Source organism: Mus musculus, chromosome 18 (assembly GCF_000001635.26).
Source record: "Mus musculus strain C57BL/6J chromosome 18, GRCm38.p6 C57BL/6J".
NCBI classification, from domain to species: Eukaryota; Metazoa; Chordata; class Mammalia; order Rodentia; family Muridae; genus Mus; species Mus musculus.
The window spans coordinates 70,585,481-70,603,562 of record NC_000084.6 but is presented as its reverse complement, the minus strand read 5'-3'; the positions used below and the strand labels follow the sequence as shown (position 1 = coordinate 70,603,562).

At 40.9% G+C, this 18,082-nt stretch overlaps 1 protein-coding gene across 2 annotated transcripts in view; it reads right to left on the bottom strand.

Moving 5' to 3' along the window:
* The window catches only part of Mbd2 (methyl-CpG binding domain protein 2), a 60,910-nt gene that overhangs the window by 25,572 nt on the left and 17,256 nt on the right, over positions 1-18,082 (bottom strand). Inside the window, exons 3-4 of one of the 2 annotated variants that reach the window (XR_001782347.2) lie at positions 10,223-10,360; positions 9,164-9,287 (exon numbers count right to left, since the gene is read on the bottom strand). Coding sequence is in view for 1 of the 2 variants with exons in the window: in NM_010773.2 (NP_034903.2) it covers positions 10,223-10,360 (138 nt within the window). In the remaining variant the exon portion in view is untranslated. The remainder of the gene's footprint in view (positions 1-9,163; positions 9,288-10,222; positions 10,361-18,082) is intronic. The other variant, NM_010773.2, reaches the window with a different exon arrangement.

Below are 18,082 nucleotides of genomic sequence, written 5' to 3'. Positions count from 1 at the left end.
AAAAAAAAATACCACTGAGTACACACTGAAATATTTACACTTCTGGAGACTAAAAACACTAAGCACCAACAAAGACTTGACATGAACTGCGCCCTTTGATGGATGTGCAGGCGTATGAAACCACCAAGGAAACTGTTCAGCAGCATCTTATACAGCTCCACACACACACACACACACACACACACACACACACACACACGTGCTCTATGACCCAACAGCTCCACTCTGGGTGAAACCCAAACTTAGAAATACAAGCTAGAGCACTCCCGTGAAGCAATGTAAGAATCACCAATAAAAGGAAAGAAGAGGATCAACGAAATGAAAACTGTAAAGGCACAAACATGGGCAAATTAGAGAAAAAGTCTAAGAAGCCAACTTACACGTAGAAAGAGAAAACGTAAGCGATTCAAGAGAGAAGGAACTTCTGAAAGATTAAGAAATGTTCCCCCAAAAAGTGCAGAAATCATCTGTCTCCTACCCACGCCCAGGTGAGTGAAAAGACCTGAGAAACACACAGGCACTCCCCTTTGTTTTGCTGTTGAAACAGCATACAGCCCAAAACTAGCCTTCGATTCTCTATCCTCCTGCATCAGCCTGCCGAGTGCTAGGATCACGAGCATGCTCTGCCATGCCGATCTGTGGCTATCTCGCACATATAAAATACAGGTGTAAGTATATATGATATATTATATATAGTTTTTGAATGAATTCCTTAACATCATATACAAAACAGTCAGAGAAGCAGCCAGGCTGTGAGAGCCCATGCTGGTCTCTTCAGCAGAAACCCTGAAGGCAGGCAACAGTGAATCAAAGCCCTTAAAATGACTCAACCTAGACTCCCACCAGCAGAAAAATTAGTATGTCCAAATAAAAGGAAGTCAGTCTAATATGCACGTTTTCAAAACCTTCACCTTCCAGCACATTTTCTGACAAGCTCCTGGAGGCTTAATTACTAACTGAAGAAGGAGCATCCTCAGATGAAGGTGGGAATGCAGAAACAAACTCAGCAGAGGCAAGCCAGGGCTCCAACTGCACAGCAGCTCTCAGGAACTAACCCAGCTCAGCAACGGCTAGGACAACTCCAAAACACCCAACAAGAAACAGAAACATTACTAGTAGGGACGTGGCAGACGTCCTCAAGATGATAATTATGTAGAAAGTCTAGCCTACCACTGCGGTATGTGGCTGGCCCTGCCAATGTTTTGATCCTAGAGACAACCCATGACCATGAATTCACCAGTGTCCCTACTCAGGCTGTGACGCAGCAGCCGAGCAGCCAAGGGAGGAAAGAGCATCACTCTCCCCTGGGAGAGCACAACCAACAGCACCAAGAATTAACCACCGCTGTCAAGTGCTTTACTGTTGAACACAGTGAAGCGGTAACCATAAAGACAAGGGCAGGAATGAAAATCACGATATCTGGGAACAGAAATGAGAGATAATGGACTCAAACAGCTCTTGATGTGAAACATTTTATGACACTTAATATTGTTTATCTATATTTCAGTTTGTTAGAGAAACAACATTCTGTTGATGTTAGGAATTTTGCTCCATGGTGGGTCAGTGACCTGGCAAGCACAAAGCCCTGAGGTTCACCCCCCAACACTGGAGGAAAAGTCCTGAGTCACCCTCACGTGAGTCACCCTCACTTGAGTTGTCAAGTCTTATAAGGAGCTGGGAGCATAAACTGTCTGGGGTAAGTGAGGCACTTATAAACACCTTCACTCTCATTTACATAAGATGCTCCAACAGTAAGCAACCCTTGCCTCAGAAAGAACAGTAAGTTAGTATTTCTATATGGATTTCCCTTTGGGTCCCAGCCATCCTTTTTTGCTATCCAATGATTATAAAGATTATTAATATTCTACTATCTAGTTTCCTATTTTATTATTTCTTTAAAATACTGAGCGACTCTGTTGTTTCCACATTCCTGCTGGTGGCATTAGTCTTTCGGCTCTGTTAAAACTCTTCCCCCAAAGCAGCTGAGCTCAGTCAGTGAGTCATCAATTATCTCATGGCCTGATCGAGTATGTCCTAACAGCCCATCACAATGTCTGCAATGATCTTCCAGCCACAAGCCAATCCTTATACTCTGCACAACAGCTGGGTGAAGAGCTCTGTCTAGAATGTTCTCCTCACATTCCTCTCCTTTCTCTTTAGTGTGTATGGGCATGTTGCCTGCATGCCTGCCTGATCACCACTCTATCCCTGGTGCCCTCTGAGGCCAGAAGAGGGAACTGGATCACCTTAAACGAGAGTTACTAACGGTTACCAGCTGCCGTGGCTACTGGTAACTGAATGCTGGTCCACTGAAAGAGAAGCAGGCACTCTTAAGGACTCCGCTCCAGGCCTCCTTTTAGAGACCATATACTCTCACGCTCCTTGTACCTACTCAACATTGTATAAGACATAAATAAGTATTTTTCTACCGCACTCTGACAAACTAAGTGGTCAGCTCCAGAATAGCAGGGACACTGTCTTGTCCACTACCATATCCTCATTATTTAGGAAAGGGCCGAGCCCCTATTAATGTCTCAATAAAGGATATAAGTGAAAAAATAAAGGAATTCCATTCAATTAATACACATGGATAACTGACATGGAAACTCTGGTAGGAATCAAAAAAGAAGGAAGGAAAAACACTCAGGCGGGTCGCTAACGCCAGACTTGATGAAACCCAGGCTTTTAGAACAGAAAAAGGGTAGCGTTCTGGGACCAGTCTAAACTAGCTAGTTAAAGGTTAGAAAGAAAATGTGCAAAACATGAGTAAGGTATAGAAGGGTGAGAGGAGCAAGCAGTGCACTAACGCAGAAAGCTGAAAACCAAGTCTCAGTGTTACTTGAGTGTAAGACAAAAGAAGAAGGCCAGAGCCAGAGCAGTAAAACCCAAGAAAATCAAGAAGAGCTTTGTGGAGAGAGCCCAGCAGGCACAGGCATTTGCTATCAAATCCAGGGACTGGAGTTCAACCCATGGAAACTGCATGGTGGAAGGAGAGAGCTGACTCCTGTAAGCTATCTTCTGACCCCCACACAAACCCTATGGAACATGCTCCCGATTCAATTCATTAATAGCCTGTCTATGGCAATATATTAATTTTAATTTATTTCATAATTAAGAAATTACTTATTTATAGTGATAAAGTATTGATTTATTTAACCAACAAAATATAATTGGGGGAATTGCTTTGGGGAGCTTAGGAGCTGGTACAGACTGCTTCACTGGCAGGCATGAAAACCTGGGTTCAAGCCGAGCAGCAAGTGACCACACCCACAAGTGACCACACCCATAACCGTGAGGTGGACATGGGCATCAGAAGCTTAAAGTCATCTGTTACCATCAGTCCCAGGCAACTTTATCTTAGAAGATGGAGAGGGCATAGCATTAAGTCACGTTAAGGTGCTTTAAAGTGACTAAAAGGCAGCCTCGGGGCTTGAGCAAAAGACCCTTACATCTTCATGACAGAAGAACTTGCCCTGGTTGCTGTTCTGTCAATTGACCAAGCTAGCTTAGCTTCATTTGGGAAGAAGGACTCTCAGCTGAGAGGTGCCTCTACAAGCCTGCAGAGCATTTCTCGATGACTGACTGATGTGGGAGGGTCCAGCTCACTGTGAATGGGAACACACCTAGGCAGGTGGTCCAGTGTTATACAAGAAAGCAGCTGAGGAAGCCAGCCATGGGAGTGAGCAAGCAAGCTCCTCCACGGCCTCAGCGTCAGCTCCTGCCTCCAGGCTCCTGCCCTCTGTGTTCCTGCTCTGACGTCCGTCAGTGACGAACAATGCTATGGAAGTGTAAGATGAAAAGCTTGGTTTTTATCACAGCCACAGAAACCTTCACCAAGGTGAGTATGAAGGATGAATTGAAGGGAGCAAGGCAGAAAGCAGAGACAAAATGGTAACTGTGGTGTGGGGTAAAGGAGAGTGGCTGCTGTTGGTTTACCATCAGCTCAGAACCATGGGGCTCGGGAAGGAACCAAAGGGTGGTAACATCTACCTGTGCTCCAGTACCTATTGGCCTCTGCTCTGTGTCAAGTCTCACTGTTTAGGTTTGCTTGTTTGAACTAAGTGGGACTATAATGTAGATAAATGTATTTAATACTAAGAAGTTCTTTTTTTTTGTTTGTGGATCTTGCTTTTGTTTTTTCAGACAGAACTATACACAGCCCTGGCTGTCCTGGACTCACTATGTAGCCTAGGCTGGCTTCAAACTCACAGATAGCCTCTGCCTCTGGAGTGCTGGCGATCAAAGTGGTGCAACCACCATGCTTAGCCAAGAGGTTCTTCTTTAAAAATCCTGAATTTCTGAGTTCCATCTCAATCTTTCAAATTCTACTTTCTTGCTGAGTACCAGAGGGCTGTCTTCCACTAGGACAGTATGCACAAGGCTTCCCTCATGGCCTCCTTTCCTGAAAAAGTGGTAAACACAATTGTAAAGAACCCCTACCCAGGCTGTTGAAAAGTGACTCACCAAGCAGAGAAGTGCAGAAAGCTTCCTGGGGTGCAGTGATAAGGTGATAAAATAAAATCGACAAAGGATTTGTCAAAGGGGAGTGTCAGGGTGGGGCCAGGAAGACAGCCCACAGGAAGGTTTGGGGTTAAAATGCAAACACAGCAGAATGCTCCCCTGGCCCCAGCAAGGTGAACAGTGCCATTTTCATGAAATGGAGCACAAACAGGAACCAGTCGGTTTGACAGTACAGACTGTAACAAGCTTGGGATACTTCCATGAGGACTGAACCAAGTAAGTGCAGGAAAAAAATGCAGATTTGGGAACTGGCTTTTTGTTTTTGTTTTTCAAGACAGGGTTTCTCTGTATAGCCCTGGCTATCCTAGAGCTCACTTTGTAGACCAGGCTGGCCTCGAACTCAGAAATTCACCTGCCTCAGCCTCCCAAGTCCTGGGATCAAAGGCATGCACCACCATGGAGCTGTTAATATATGTATTGAGAGCCATGGGAAAAGAACCCAAGGGTGCACTGTGTAGCCTGGGAGCCCAACAGTCCACAGCTCACTCAGGACTGCAGGGACCGAGTGAAACAAGGCACTGACAAAGACCCCACCCTCCCAACACACAGGTCGGCAGGAATGGTAACTGCACCTAAGAGGCGGGTAGATCAGGAGGTAACTCAAGGAGAATGCCTTATCCTTTTAACTTAACAAGCATCTTCAGTAAGCACAGCAAGAGCGGCTTCAGTGGCAGAATAAAAGCTCCTTCTTTATGTTATTCAGTGGCAGAGCAGGAATAAAAGCTCTATTTTGTAGATGAAAAACTGAATAACATGTAAATTGCAAATATATAGACATCATACAAAAGCTGAGCTAAAGAGAACAAGGATGAGACTGAACGCTAAAGGGGCGTTCAGGTAACGTGTTCCTAAGGCGTGAATCTTCTGTGGAAGAAGCCAGTTTATATAGTTTGACTCCAGAGGCAGATGACCAAGTCTACTCAGTGAGGTGTCTGAGAAAGTCACAGACACTAGCTTATGCCACAGGAAGTTTCATCAAGCACAGGGCAGGGTAACAACAACAATACAGCCAGTATCTTCTCAGAGTTCTCCTTACAGAAGGACAGACACACAGATGCTGTGCTGGCTGGTTGTGTGTCAACTTGACACAGCTGGAGTTATCCCAGAGAAAGGAGCTTCAGTTGAGGAAATGCCTCCATGAGATCCAGCTGTAAGGCATTTTCTCAATTAGTGATCAAGGGGGAAAGGCCCCTTGTGGGTGGGACCATCTCTGGGTTGGTAGTCTTGGGTTCTAAGAGAGCAGGCTGAGCAAGCCAGGTGAGGCAAGACAGTAAAGAACATCCCTCAATGGCTTCTGCATCAGCTCCTGCTTCCTGACCTGCTTGAGTTCCAGTCCTGACTTCCTTTGGTGATCAATAGCAGTGTGTAAGTGTAAATTGAATAAACCCTTTCCTCCCCAACTTGCTTCTTGGTCATGATGTTTGTGCAGGAATAGAAACCCTGACTAAGATGCCTTGATCTAGTCAACTGCACACATGCTCAAATAAACTTAAATTTAAATAAATAAATAGATAAATAAATGAATATAGAAGGAAAGGCCTTTGTAAGTAACATGCAGTGCCACAGAAGACAAAGGACACTGAGATGCTTAACTTGCTGACGGGTGTCTCTTAATATGGTACAACTCTGTGGAAATCATTGTGATGGCACATATCAAAATTGTAAGTTCATGCTAACTATATTTCTGAGAATTTAGCCCAGGAAACCATTGCAGCATATAGAAGAGACTTACTATGTACAAAAACTCTCTGGACACTAAGCTGGGAGATAAACAGGAAAATCATAAGCAATAGTAACGTTACAATTACTAGCACAACATACAGTATAGCCAACTTACAAGTTACAGGAACATATCAAATAAAACTCAAAAATGTATATAGTATTACATGAAATATCTTAAAATACACAAATACAAAATCACTATTGTGCTCTTCAAAATGTCCTAAAATACTAAAAGTATTTTAAATGGTAAAAAGAAATTGAGATTGAATCGGATAAAAGAAAGTGTGTATTTTTTACCTAGCCCAAATTTGTTTCTCTTATAAAGAACCCAAATGATAGAGATATTTTAACCTTGTAAAGGTCAGCATCTAAGAAACCCTCCACAACACGATCTACTCCAGCTTCGATTACTTCCTTCTTCTGGGGTTAGTGGCGTAGCCGATGGCTGACTACTTGCTTAGAACATGGATGGCCCTGAATGTGTACCTAGTACTGTATAAATAAATGAATGACACACAGAGAGAGACACCCACAAACCAACCACAAAAACACAAGACCCCACACACTTCATTTCTAACTAACTTTTCTACTTGTTCTGTTTCTATTTGTCTGTCATCAAGGCATCCATATTAAAGAAATAAAACTCAAAACAGTGAGTTATCCACATAACTGTCCTAGTCAGAGAACTAACTAGGAAAAAGATTCTTATCACAATTGGAACTCAATTTTAAAAACTTGAATATGTCTTTTTTTAAAGAATTATTTATTTATTTTTGTATATCGAAGTACACTGTAGTTGTCTTCAGACACACCAGAAGTTGGCATCAGATCCCATTACAGATGGTGAGCCACCATTGTGGTTGCTGGGAATTGAACTCAGGACCTCTGGAGGAGCTTTCAGTACTCTTACCTGCTGAGCCACCTCTCCATCCCCCTTGAATGTGTTTTGTATATCTAGTTAAATAAGGGCTGCAATGACCTCCCCAACGGGAGTCACAGTCTGCTAGGAGAGTCACTCCATCTTTTCATCCTAACAGGCCACTGCTACACATAAAACAACAGCTGCTTACCCTACTGCATGGCAACACAATCCAGGACAACAACCCAGGGACAATACATTCCATTCCTACTTTGGAATCTTAATTTATGCAGACATAACTTTATGTTATATTAAATTCTGTTTTAATGCCCTCTTTAAATATAATAGTTTACACATTTTTTTAAAAAGCATTTAAAAGAGTCAATCCATATAAATTGGTAATTTATAGTTTACGGAACTCATATTGAAAAAGTCTGTAATGATCTGGGCATAAAATGCTTGTTCTAAAAAACAAAACTGCTCATTTTTTTTTCATCTATAACTTCAAACCTATTGAGGGTGGAGCTTGAATTAAAATCCAAAAAGTTCATTCTAATTCTAGGCCTAAGGTTCAATGCTTATAATACTAATTTTAAGACCTTAATAAAAGAGAAGAATATATTTAAAGAATAAAAATCATGTTACCTAAGGGTACGTTAGAAATATAAATCTCACTGCCTAATTTATTCACTGCCTAATAAAAATGACTTTGTCACATTGAGTAATGATTAGTTTATACTGATGACCTACTTTATTGGATCTAAATAATAATAGCAAATCAGAATTACTTTTGCCTTCATGTATTGCATCAACCGTCTACTCAACAATGGTTGGTCTGCCATACATGTGCCAAAATATAATTAAAACCAGGATCATTTAATTTAAAAATTTGTATCTAAACTGCTTAGATGACACAATTATAAAAATGACCTCCTTATTACCTTCATATTGACAATACAGCATTTAAATGTTACTTCAGCTGTTAGGTTGAAGATAATGAAGAGTAAAAAACAACTGTCTTGGTGTGATCAAAAATCTTAAAGATGTTATCAGGTCACAAGAAAATAACTGGAAAAACAGCCATGTTTGCAGAGGTAACCTGCTAAATAATTATAATACCACCTGTCTATACCAGCTAAAAGAAAGAGTAAACCTTCAAAAGATTGTGTTAGATTGATGCTAAAATTCTTTGACAAGTGTCAGAGGAGAGAAGGGACACACACTTTTCATTTTAGAATAATCCCATAAACCACAACAGAGAGAAAAACTCAAAACTATTCAACAAAGCAAAGAATAAGCAGGCACCATTCTGTTGGTGTCTGGTTTAAATCTCTACAGCAAGGTTCCTGAACTCTGCAGCCAAGGACACATCCAGCATAATGTGGTTACCACAGCTTTAGCAATCTGTGACTGCACTCAGGTGTAGTAAGTAATAAAGTTACTGTTAAAATGACCAAACATGCCAATTAATTGATCTTTAAATAAAGCACACAAGTTTATACACAACATTGAGAATGGTCTAGCAAGAAAAGATGAGGATAGAACCCATTAAATAAAACCCGAGCTCAACAGGCAACTCAACTGTCCCATGTACATAGTACCAGCAGAGGTTACATTCAACCTCCTCCTTTTGGAGTTTTACACAGTACTAGTAGAGGTCATATTCTACCTCCTCCTTCTGGGGTTTGAGAAGCATTTTACTCAGTTACAAACTTTCAAATTTTTCAAATAATAAAAACCTTTGTAAGGAAACAAATTTAAAAACATTAAAACATCAAAAAGCCAGAGGACAGATATTCAGGACTATGTAGCTTATCTATGAAAAAATGCAACCAGAGAACAGCTTGATAAAGGCAGACAGAGGTCAAGATGGGAGAATCCCTTCTGGGTTGGAGCGAACATACCAACACCAGCAGTTGTGTATTTATCCTAAATGCGGGAGTCAAACAAGGGCCAAGCCTCACGCAGAAAGCTGAATGGCCCAGAGAACACCTCTGTGTTGACAAGAACCTAATGGCACATGCAGGTACGCATCTTTTATACTTGATGTGATACACTTACATGGCCCCTGTTGAATCTCTTGGGGACCAACAGTAAAGCAAGTTTAGAACTTCAAATCTTGAGACATCTATAGCAAGATGCTGATCCAATGTGGCTCCACACATCTTCTGTTTTCCTGGCTCACCTGAAGAGGAAAAAACACTGCAGAGGATGTGGGAACTGATTTTTTTTTTCTGTAGTTTCTTCTAGAGCAAATGTCTGAGAGATTTGGCCCTTTGTGAAGTATGAAGATGAAACACTTGAAGGACTAGTGAAACACAAATCAAATGACAAGATGGAGCGGAGAATACTCTAGCAAAAGATACTCATCGTAGGCCAATCAGGGCTTCTAGCCCAAAAGTGGGAGGAAACAGAGAAAAGAGAGGAAATTCACTTTCTCCCTCCACCTTCTCACCCTGGCTGTGACTGATGTTCATGGAGTGCCTAACTTCTGACCACAAGAGGTACAAGCCAGCTGAGCCATCTGGAAGGCTATACAGTCTTCATCCCTGGCTGTGTGACCTTGGTAAGCCCCAGGGAAGCCTTTCAGATAATACTAAGAACAGTTTCTGGTAGATATAAGTTGTAGAAATAAAGAAAGAGAAAACTGCGTTGAACTTATACAAAACGGAACTCACAGAAATATACCCATACTGGCAATCTGTATCTAATTCAGTTTTTCAAAAGGTTTGAAATTCCTCGAAATTAAAAACCAGAATCAAACGGGTTAAGAATCAACTTCCAAATAACAGAAAATGTTTTCAAATCAAACACAACACAAGCTTCAGGATTCAGCCTTCTAGTTAATACCATCCCTAGAAAAATAATCCCTCTAAAAAAACTAAGATTAGTACAACCAAGCCTGAGGTATAACACAGAAAAATTGAAAGCATTGCCAATAATAGTACTTTGATTCATTTTAATTAATTTTAAAGTATTTTATCAAGTCTTGTATTATTCTCTGTAATAAGACTGAACATAAAACTTTTTTCCAATTTAGCCCGAATTTACCTTCATTATTCCTGGTAAAAATACCAGAACTTTCTGGAAAATACGACTGGAGGACAAATGAGCTCTTACCTGACGTGGTTGTTCATTCATCCGCTGGGGGTCTGACTTCACCTTATTGCTCGGGTGGTTCGTGAATTTGGTTACTGGTTGCTTGAAAATTGATGCAGTTTGTCTAATTGGCAATGTTGTGTTCAGGTCTGGTTTACCCTGAGAATAGAAATGTGTTTTCATTAATATTATATGAAAACAAATTGGATCAATACCTTTTTAAATTCAAAGTCCGAAACTTTAAATAAGATTATTCCAACTTCAGTCAGTGTCAGCATGTTAAATATTCTAAAGGGACAATAATTTTTTAAACGCTATTTATTTTATATGTATCTATGCCTGAGTCTGTGTATATGCACCCCATGCCTGCAAGTGCATGAAACAGCTAAAGAAGCATTGAGATGTCCTGGACCTGGAGTTACAAATGGTTGGGAGCTGCTGTATCGGTGTTGAGACTGAACTCAGGGCCTCTACAAGGGCAATGTGGATCTTAACCGCTCAGCCATCTCTCCAGTCTCTCTAAAATTGCATTTCAAGCGCTTTGTTGTGTATTTTTTTCATAAGTAAGGTGCATGTTTAATTCTTTGTATGATATTATCTGATTAGCAGAGTACTAAGGACATTTGAATGAATGTGTCTGAGGCAGAATAAAAACATTAAGACAAAAATCAGGATGACAGTTATTTCTACATTCTAAGAATAGGGACAGATATTAGCATTAAATATATGAGCATTAAAACTTAACTTCATTAGCAGTGAGACCACACTTACCATAAAGCCATATTACAGAACAAATTCCATTCAACAGAATTCATTTTTGAAAATATTTACAAAATGAAGACACATGCCCAAATTAAAACATCAAAAATTGAGCACCTATGATAAAAACGGCAAATTCCACATACAAGACAGGGTGAAAACAAGTCTTATGTAGTGCATAAAATGGCCTCTGTCCATGTATAAAGTGTAGACATATGAAAACCTATAGGCTGCATGCACCAACTTGGGTCTGACCAGCAAGTGAGGGCTACCTAATTACATATGTGGAGATACCCCAAACCCTGACAACACACACAGGCCACCCCCTCCGGCATGCAGGCCCTCTGTGTAAGGGAATAGTACCGTGCATTTCTGCTCTGTTTGCTGAGGCAGAGTCGCACCACATAATCCACGCTGGATCAGAAACCCGGTACGTAGCTCAGCTGCCTATGCAGGGCAGGAGCCCAGCCTGAGCGGCATTCTTTGTTACCTCCCACATGGCATGCTTTTGGCAAGATGTGAAATCAAAGCTTTGGAAAGTCATGTGACACACGTATCAAATTTGAATCATCCAGTAAATAACATGCCAAACATGTTTTAGTGTGTTCAAATTGTAAAATAGAACTCCCATTAATGTCATTTGTAATATCCAATGCAATGATAACAAAACTTTAACTGAGATTTTGATTCTTACAAAGGATACAAAGAGCCATACACTGAGACTAATTCATGCCTGACATTTCTTTTTTTATTTTTAAAATTTATTTATTGATATATGTAAGTACACTGTTGCTGTCTTCAGACACACCAGAAGAGGGCATCAGATCTCATTACGGATGGTTGTGAGGCACCATGTGATTGCTGGGATTTGAACTCAGGACCTTCAGAACAGTCAGTGCTCTTAACTGCTGAACCATCTTTCCCGCCCGATGCCTGACATTTCTATGTAGAGATATATTCGTGAACTTATACTTGAAGAGCTTATGTCTTTACTAGTATCATCATGCAGAATTGTAATGTGAAATTCCATACTACCAAAGAGCAAGTCTCAAATCTGAGTTCACATTGGAACCACCCTGCTTGTTAGCAGAGGATGTGAGACACCATCCCCAGAGCTTCTGATCTGCTAGGCTGCAGTGGAGCCAGGGAATTGGCATCAATTTGAGGTCTCCACTGGTGAATGATGCTGATGCTCACTCATATTTGGAGAACCACTGCTTTAAAGAAAGATTCCTGATTGATGGCAGGTAGTCCAAGTCTAACTATGGCTGTGTGCTGACAGTTTTTCATCGTCTTCAGTAGATTAAGGGTGGAGTCTGGTATGAAATCCACTCTTCTAGTTTCTCTTAAACACTAAAAGATGGAGAAATGGCTCACTGACCTCGTTGGGTTAACATTTGTCACAGTTGCCCACAAGAGGCGAAAGGTGTCCCCTGGCGTTCCTGGAGGACTCACATTTGCATAAACTGTATGGGCTGTATAGGCACGGTGTCTGTGGCCACTACTTGAAGGTTAGCAAGCCTAGCAGACAACTGTGACATCTTCAGTCATATTGAGATCCGTTATAAGCGTGCCTCTCCTCTGCCCACAGCTAACACTCCTCTTCTGCATTCTATGAATTCTTGTTCTTCGTTCATGCTAACTTCCCTCAGTGAATGTGCTTATCCCGAGAGAGAGATTTATCTCAAATAACCATCCCAACAGTAGTCCCTAGCACTTCGCTTTAGCTCAATAATCTATAACCGTGCAAATTCAAGGAATGGGCTACAGAATAACCACCTAAGGACACCACCTTTAGAAAGCTTGCGGCCTGATCCAGCAAGACGGATAAAGAAGCTGAGTTTAATCCCTTGAAGGCCCATGATGGAAGGAGAGAATTTAATCCCACAAATTGTCCTCGGAGTCCTACACACGTGCCATAAATAGGAACGGCCCTACCCATGCACATGAGCACATGGGCACAGACACAGGGAGGCTTTTTTATTATCATTACTTAATGGGGACTCAGGCACGTGCTTTTGTGTGTATGCATGTGCCTGTCTGTGCACATGTGGTATAGCTATATATGTATATGTATGCCTATGTATAGAGGCCATAGGTTGGTGTCAGGTGTCTGTCCTCCTTACTTTCATAGACAAGATGTCTCACCAAACCTGAAGTTTACCAATGTGGCTAGATCAACTGGTCAGAAAGAAGCAACCTTCCTGTCTGCCTCCCTTGCGCTGGGATGAAAGGTAGACAGAGTTGGTGCTTTTTCTTGGGTATTAGGTGTGAGCATTTTTTTAAAAATCTCTCAGTAACACTGTTATGCATACAAGACATCAAATATTTCCCCCTTGCCGGGCATGGTGGCGCACGCCTTTAATCCCAGCACTTGGGAGGCAGTCACAGTCGGATTTCTGAGTTCGAGGCCAGCCTGGTCTACAAAGTGAGTTCCAGGACAGCCAGGGCTACACAGAGAAATCCTGTCTCGAAAAAAAAAAAAATCTCCCTTATATCATTTAGAACACTTGGGGCCCTAAACAAAGTCACCCAAGGCCAATGTTCAGTCTTAAAGAATCCTAACCGAATTCTTTAGACAACTGCTGTCATTACATATATCATATCAAGTATATCATATACTATAGAATTCTTCACTGAGTCTTAAATTCACAAAGACTAGATGTGTAGAATATGAAATTATTAGTATTAAAAATGCTATGGTTGGTGTTTCTATACACAGTTATGCTCTTGGGTCAATAGAGAAAAGTGAGAAGAATTTGCTAAAATATTCAAGATACACTGTTAGAGTCCACTGTCTAGTGAGGTGGTTCATTCTATGTAATCTTTAAGAATCCTAGTCTAATTCTTTTATTTTTTTAAAGATGTATGTATTTATGCACATGGGTGTTCTATCCTCATGAAGCAGCAGGTCCCATTATAGATGATTGTAAGCCACTATGTGGTTTCTGAGAATGGAACTCAGGACCTCTGGAAGAGCAGCCAGTGATCTTAACCACTGAGCCATCTCCCCAGCACCACACCATACCGCCCGCAACCCCACTCCCTGCTCTACTTCTTAAGGACGACAACTGCACAGAGTAAAAATATTCATGGATCTCATCATTCTCTTGATCTCATGCAGCCATGTTTAATACTTCTTTTCCTTTTCCTTTTAAATAGTAAACAAACATGGTGACTTTGTATCCTATAATATTCTTGTGGGCAAAGTAGACTGACTGGCTTCCCAGAAGCTCCCAAAACCAGTAAACTGTATTGTTACAGTCCCCTAAGGACTGCCAAAGAGTCACTGAATTCGCAGCCGCCTGTCACGTGAGTTTGCCTGATCGCTGGCCCTCTGCCATAAGCTTGGGCATGAGAAACAACCACCTGGGCATGAAGCCCCATTATAGCTGCTCATAAAACTAAAATCCTCCCTTTAAATATATATATATATATAAAAAAAGTGAAGTTCCTTTATATTACAAACTAAACCAGCAAACTCACTGCAATAGTATAAACCAGTCCAGCCCTCTAGTCAGAAGTTCATGAACTTTAAAATTCTAAAAACATGTCCTGTTAAATGAGCAGATTTCGTTTTTCTTTTACATTCAATAGCCTTCCACAAATTTCCTGTAACATAAGACTTAAGGTCCACGCAGTAAGTGTGACTGGGGAGAGGAGGGCTCGCAGTACCATGGAACACTTCACTGAGCCACACAGGTTACAGAACTGTTCTATAAACCAGCGCCTGCCAGCTGTTTCTATCCCTGCCTCTTCAGAATGTTGAAAACACACGCAGCTCACTGCACTCTAAAGCTGACAGCAGTCTGTATTTTACCTAATGTAGACCATTACAAATGCAACCGTCAGCTTCTTCCTAGTTACACTGTAACTAAGGAGCCATCAATCCTTTATGCATAAACGAACATGTCAGCAACCTACATTTGTTTCTTTTGAATAAAAAATTTTATTTCCAAAGTTATTCCAATTTCAGACTTGAAAAATAATATTTGCTGATATTTTATCAGTATTATTAATATTAATAAACAATTAATATTTTATCCAACTGATATTTAGTGATATTTTCCTACTTCCTGTGATCATATAAAAGTACTGTGATCATAAAAATACTGAAACATGGTATATTTTAAAATAACTACTAAACATATTTAACTTCAACTACAAGATACAGGTCAAAGGGAAAGTTGGTGGGACCTTTTCTACTTCTTGTTTTTGAAATAGATTCTTGCCATATTGCCTAGGCTGGCCTCCAACTCCTGTTCTCAAATCCAGCCTTACCCTCCCAAGTACCTGGATTATAGGCACACTCAACCATGCCAGACTGAAAGAATTTTGAAATAGCTTCATGTTCTTCTATAAGAATTACTAATTGCTAACATCTATTCTTACTCCTTTTTTCTACAGGAGGTGGCACTGAAAAGCCCGGGTCACATGGCTGGGGAGAATGAGCTCAGCCTGTGACTCAGACTTCGAGCTGCCTTTACCAGAGTTTGTGTTAAAATATCACAGTAAACCATCAAAACAATTACTTAGTAATCAGTAGACAGATACAGAAAGTTCCCTACATTCGTTCAAAGCAGAGCTGTCTTTGTGGAAAGAGTTGTTACCAAGTGATTCATTTCCCAATCCAGTATTTCCAACTGTTCCTCTACTGGCAACAGCATTTAATGTCATTCTAATACTGCGAGTGAGAAGTATGCTGGTCTCTAAAATGGAAGGCTGGTGACAGAGGAAAATGTGGAGAAAAAAAAACAAACCAAAAACCAAAAACCAAAAACAAAACCCATCACAGGTATCTCCAATCTCCAGAGATCTGCTGAAGGAAAACATGCAGAGTTTATGAAGCTTCATAGATATGCTGAGATCGGTTCCTTCCAAGTCATGTGTGTCAAGCATGTGTGTGGCTCAGTGGTTAGTGCCTGCATAGCATGTGGAAAGCCCTGTAAAGAAATCTTACAGGCAGAGAGACATCTATGGAAAATGTACATGTTACAGAATAGTGACTTAGACTCTAAGTATCACCTTCTTTAGACAGATTTTTTTAATTTATTTTATTTTATCTGTATGAATGTTTTTGCCTGCATGTATGTGTGCATCACTTGGTTGTGTTGCCTGGAGAAGCCTAGAGAGAGTATGAGGAACTGCAGTTTCAAAGTAGTTGTGAGCCACCTTGTGGGTGCTGGGAACTGGACCCTGGTCCTATGCAAGCGCAGGAGGTCCTCTTAACCCTGGAGCCATCTCCAGCCCTGTCAGTCAGGTTTGGAGAAAAGCTATATGAAAGATAGCCCAACCCTGTATAGATTCTATAACTAAAACAGAGGATTTACGTTCAGACTGATAACTTTTCACTTTAAAATTCTATACTTTATCACAGGTTGGAAACAATTGCTCTGCTTACCCAACGTGTTTATAACTGACACTGTAAAGTATAATTCATGTGCCACACTTTGAGTACACAACATGCTCCAGAGATATTTATATCCCAACTGGGAAGCAAATATGACAACTATGGTCAATTTCCTTATGTGTTAATCTGGATAATTATTGTATAAGACTCTTCTACAGATCAAATAAAATGGCACGTGATAATGACACTGATGCAGTCTTAGCCAGTCATTGAACAAAGACTGTGTCTACTGTGTGTTGGGTCCTAACCAGAAGCTGAAAATGTCATTTATAAACATTCCTTGCCTTAGAGATTACATTCCAGAAGGCAGAGAGGTGAGACCATCAGTAAAAGAGGTTGTAATTGTCTTGGCAAATAAATTCTGAATAAATAGTAGCCTGTTTTGCATTAAAACAATACTGGGCATGCTATCAAAACTTAGACCTGTAACATTTTAAGGTTTTCCAGGACAGCTATATCTTGGGTGTGTCTGAGTGAAATCAAGATTATCTCCAAGTAGCAATCTCAAATTTCACAAAAACAAACACCCACAATGCATGCTGTCTAGAAATCCATCATAGCTTTTGAGAAGTACACACAGGGTCTGTAAAGATGTCTCTGAGCATTTTACTTTTGCAGGACCCAGGACCAGTTCCCAACGTCCAAATGGTGACTCACAAATACTTGTAACTCCAGTTCCAGGGGATCCAACATTCTCTTCTGACCTCTATGGGCTCTTGCATATGTGTGGTGCACATAAACACTGTAAGCAGGCACACATGCATGCACGCACTCGCGCGCGCGCGCGCGCACACACACACACACACACACACACACACACACACACACACACACACACACATTTAGGATAGAGAGATGGCTCAGCAATTAAGAGCGCTTACTGTTCTTGCAAGACCCAAGTTCAGTTCTCAGAACCCATGTCAGTTTACAACTCCCCGTAACTCTAGCTCAGGGAATATCACATTCTGTTTGGCATGTCTATGCATCCTTGGGAGAACTATGGAAAGTCACACAAATGTGTTCTTTACCACGATGACCCCAGATTCTAGGTCTGCGAAACTGGGCTAACCCTTCAGGACCTACAAAATTTAATAAAATCATTAGCGGAAATGAATATCCAAATAAAACTGCATGACTATCATGACACACACACAACCATATCCTCAATTCTACCTCCATTATTAACATGAAATCCAAAAGTCCAGGTGCTTTCAGAAGTTTCTACCATGGTGGGATACATGTGAATCCAACCTAACACGTGACTCATCAGACTGCTCTCACCAGCAAGCTTATAATTTGGGTTATTATCACTACTACTATTATTATTATACCCAAGTTTCTAAATGTATGACTCAAATTAGTAGTAAAGGTGAAATGCTTCTAATAATAACTTTACTCGCTAGGGTAAATAGCCTTTATGCATTTATTAAGGATATTTCTATACACATAAAACCATAAACTCTTTGGACAAAAAAAATATACTAACCAGTTTTCTTTGCTACCTCTTATTTTTTCTTTTATTCATAAAACAAGCGCTGCCTAAGTCACCATCACCGTCTGGTCAAGTACAACAGTCTCCAACACATCCCAGCTGAGACCCAGGCCTCCGACCCACTGCTCTACAGTGTATTCTTCTTCATGTGGAACTGCACCCAGCCTCGGCCTCCTGGCATTACCCTGTGCTGGCATCAGCTAAGAGCAGCTCATCTTCT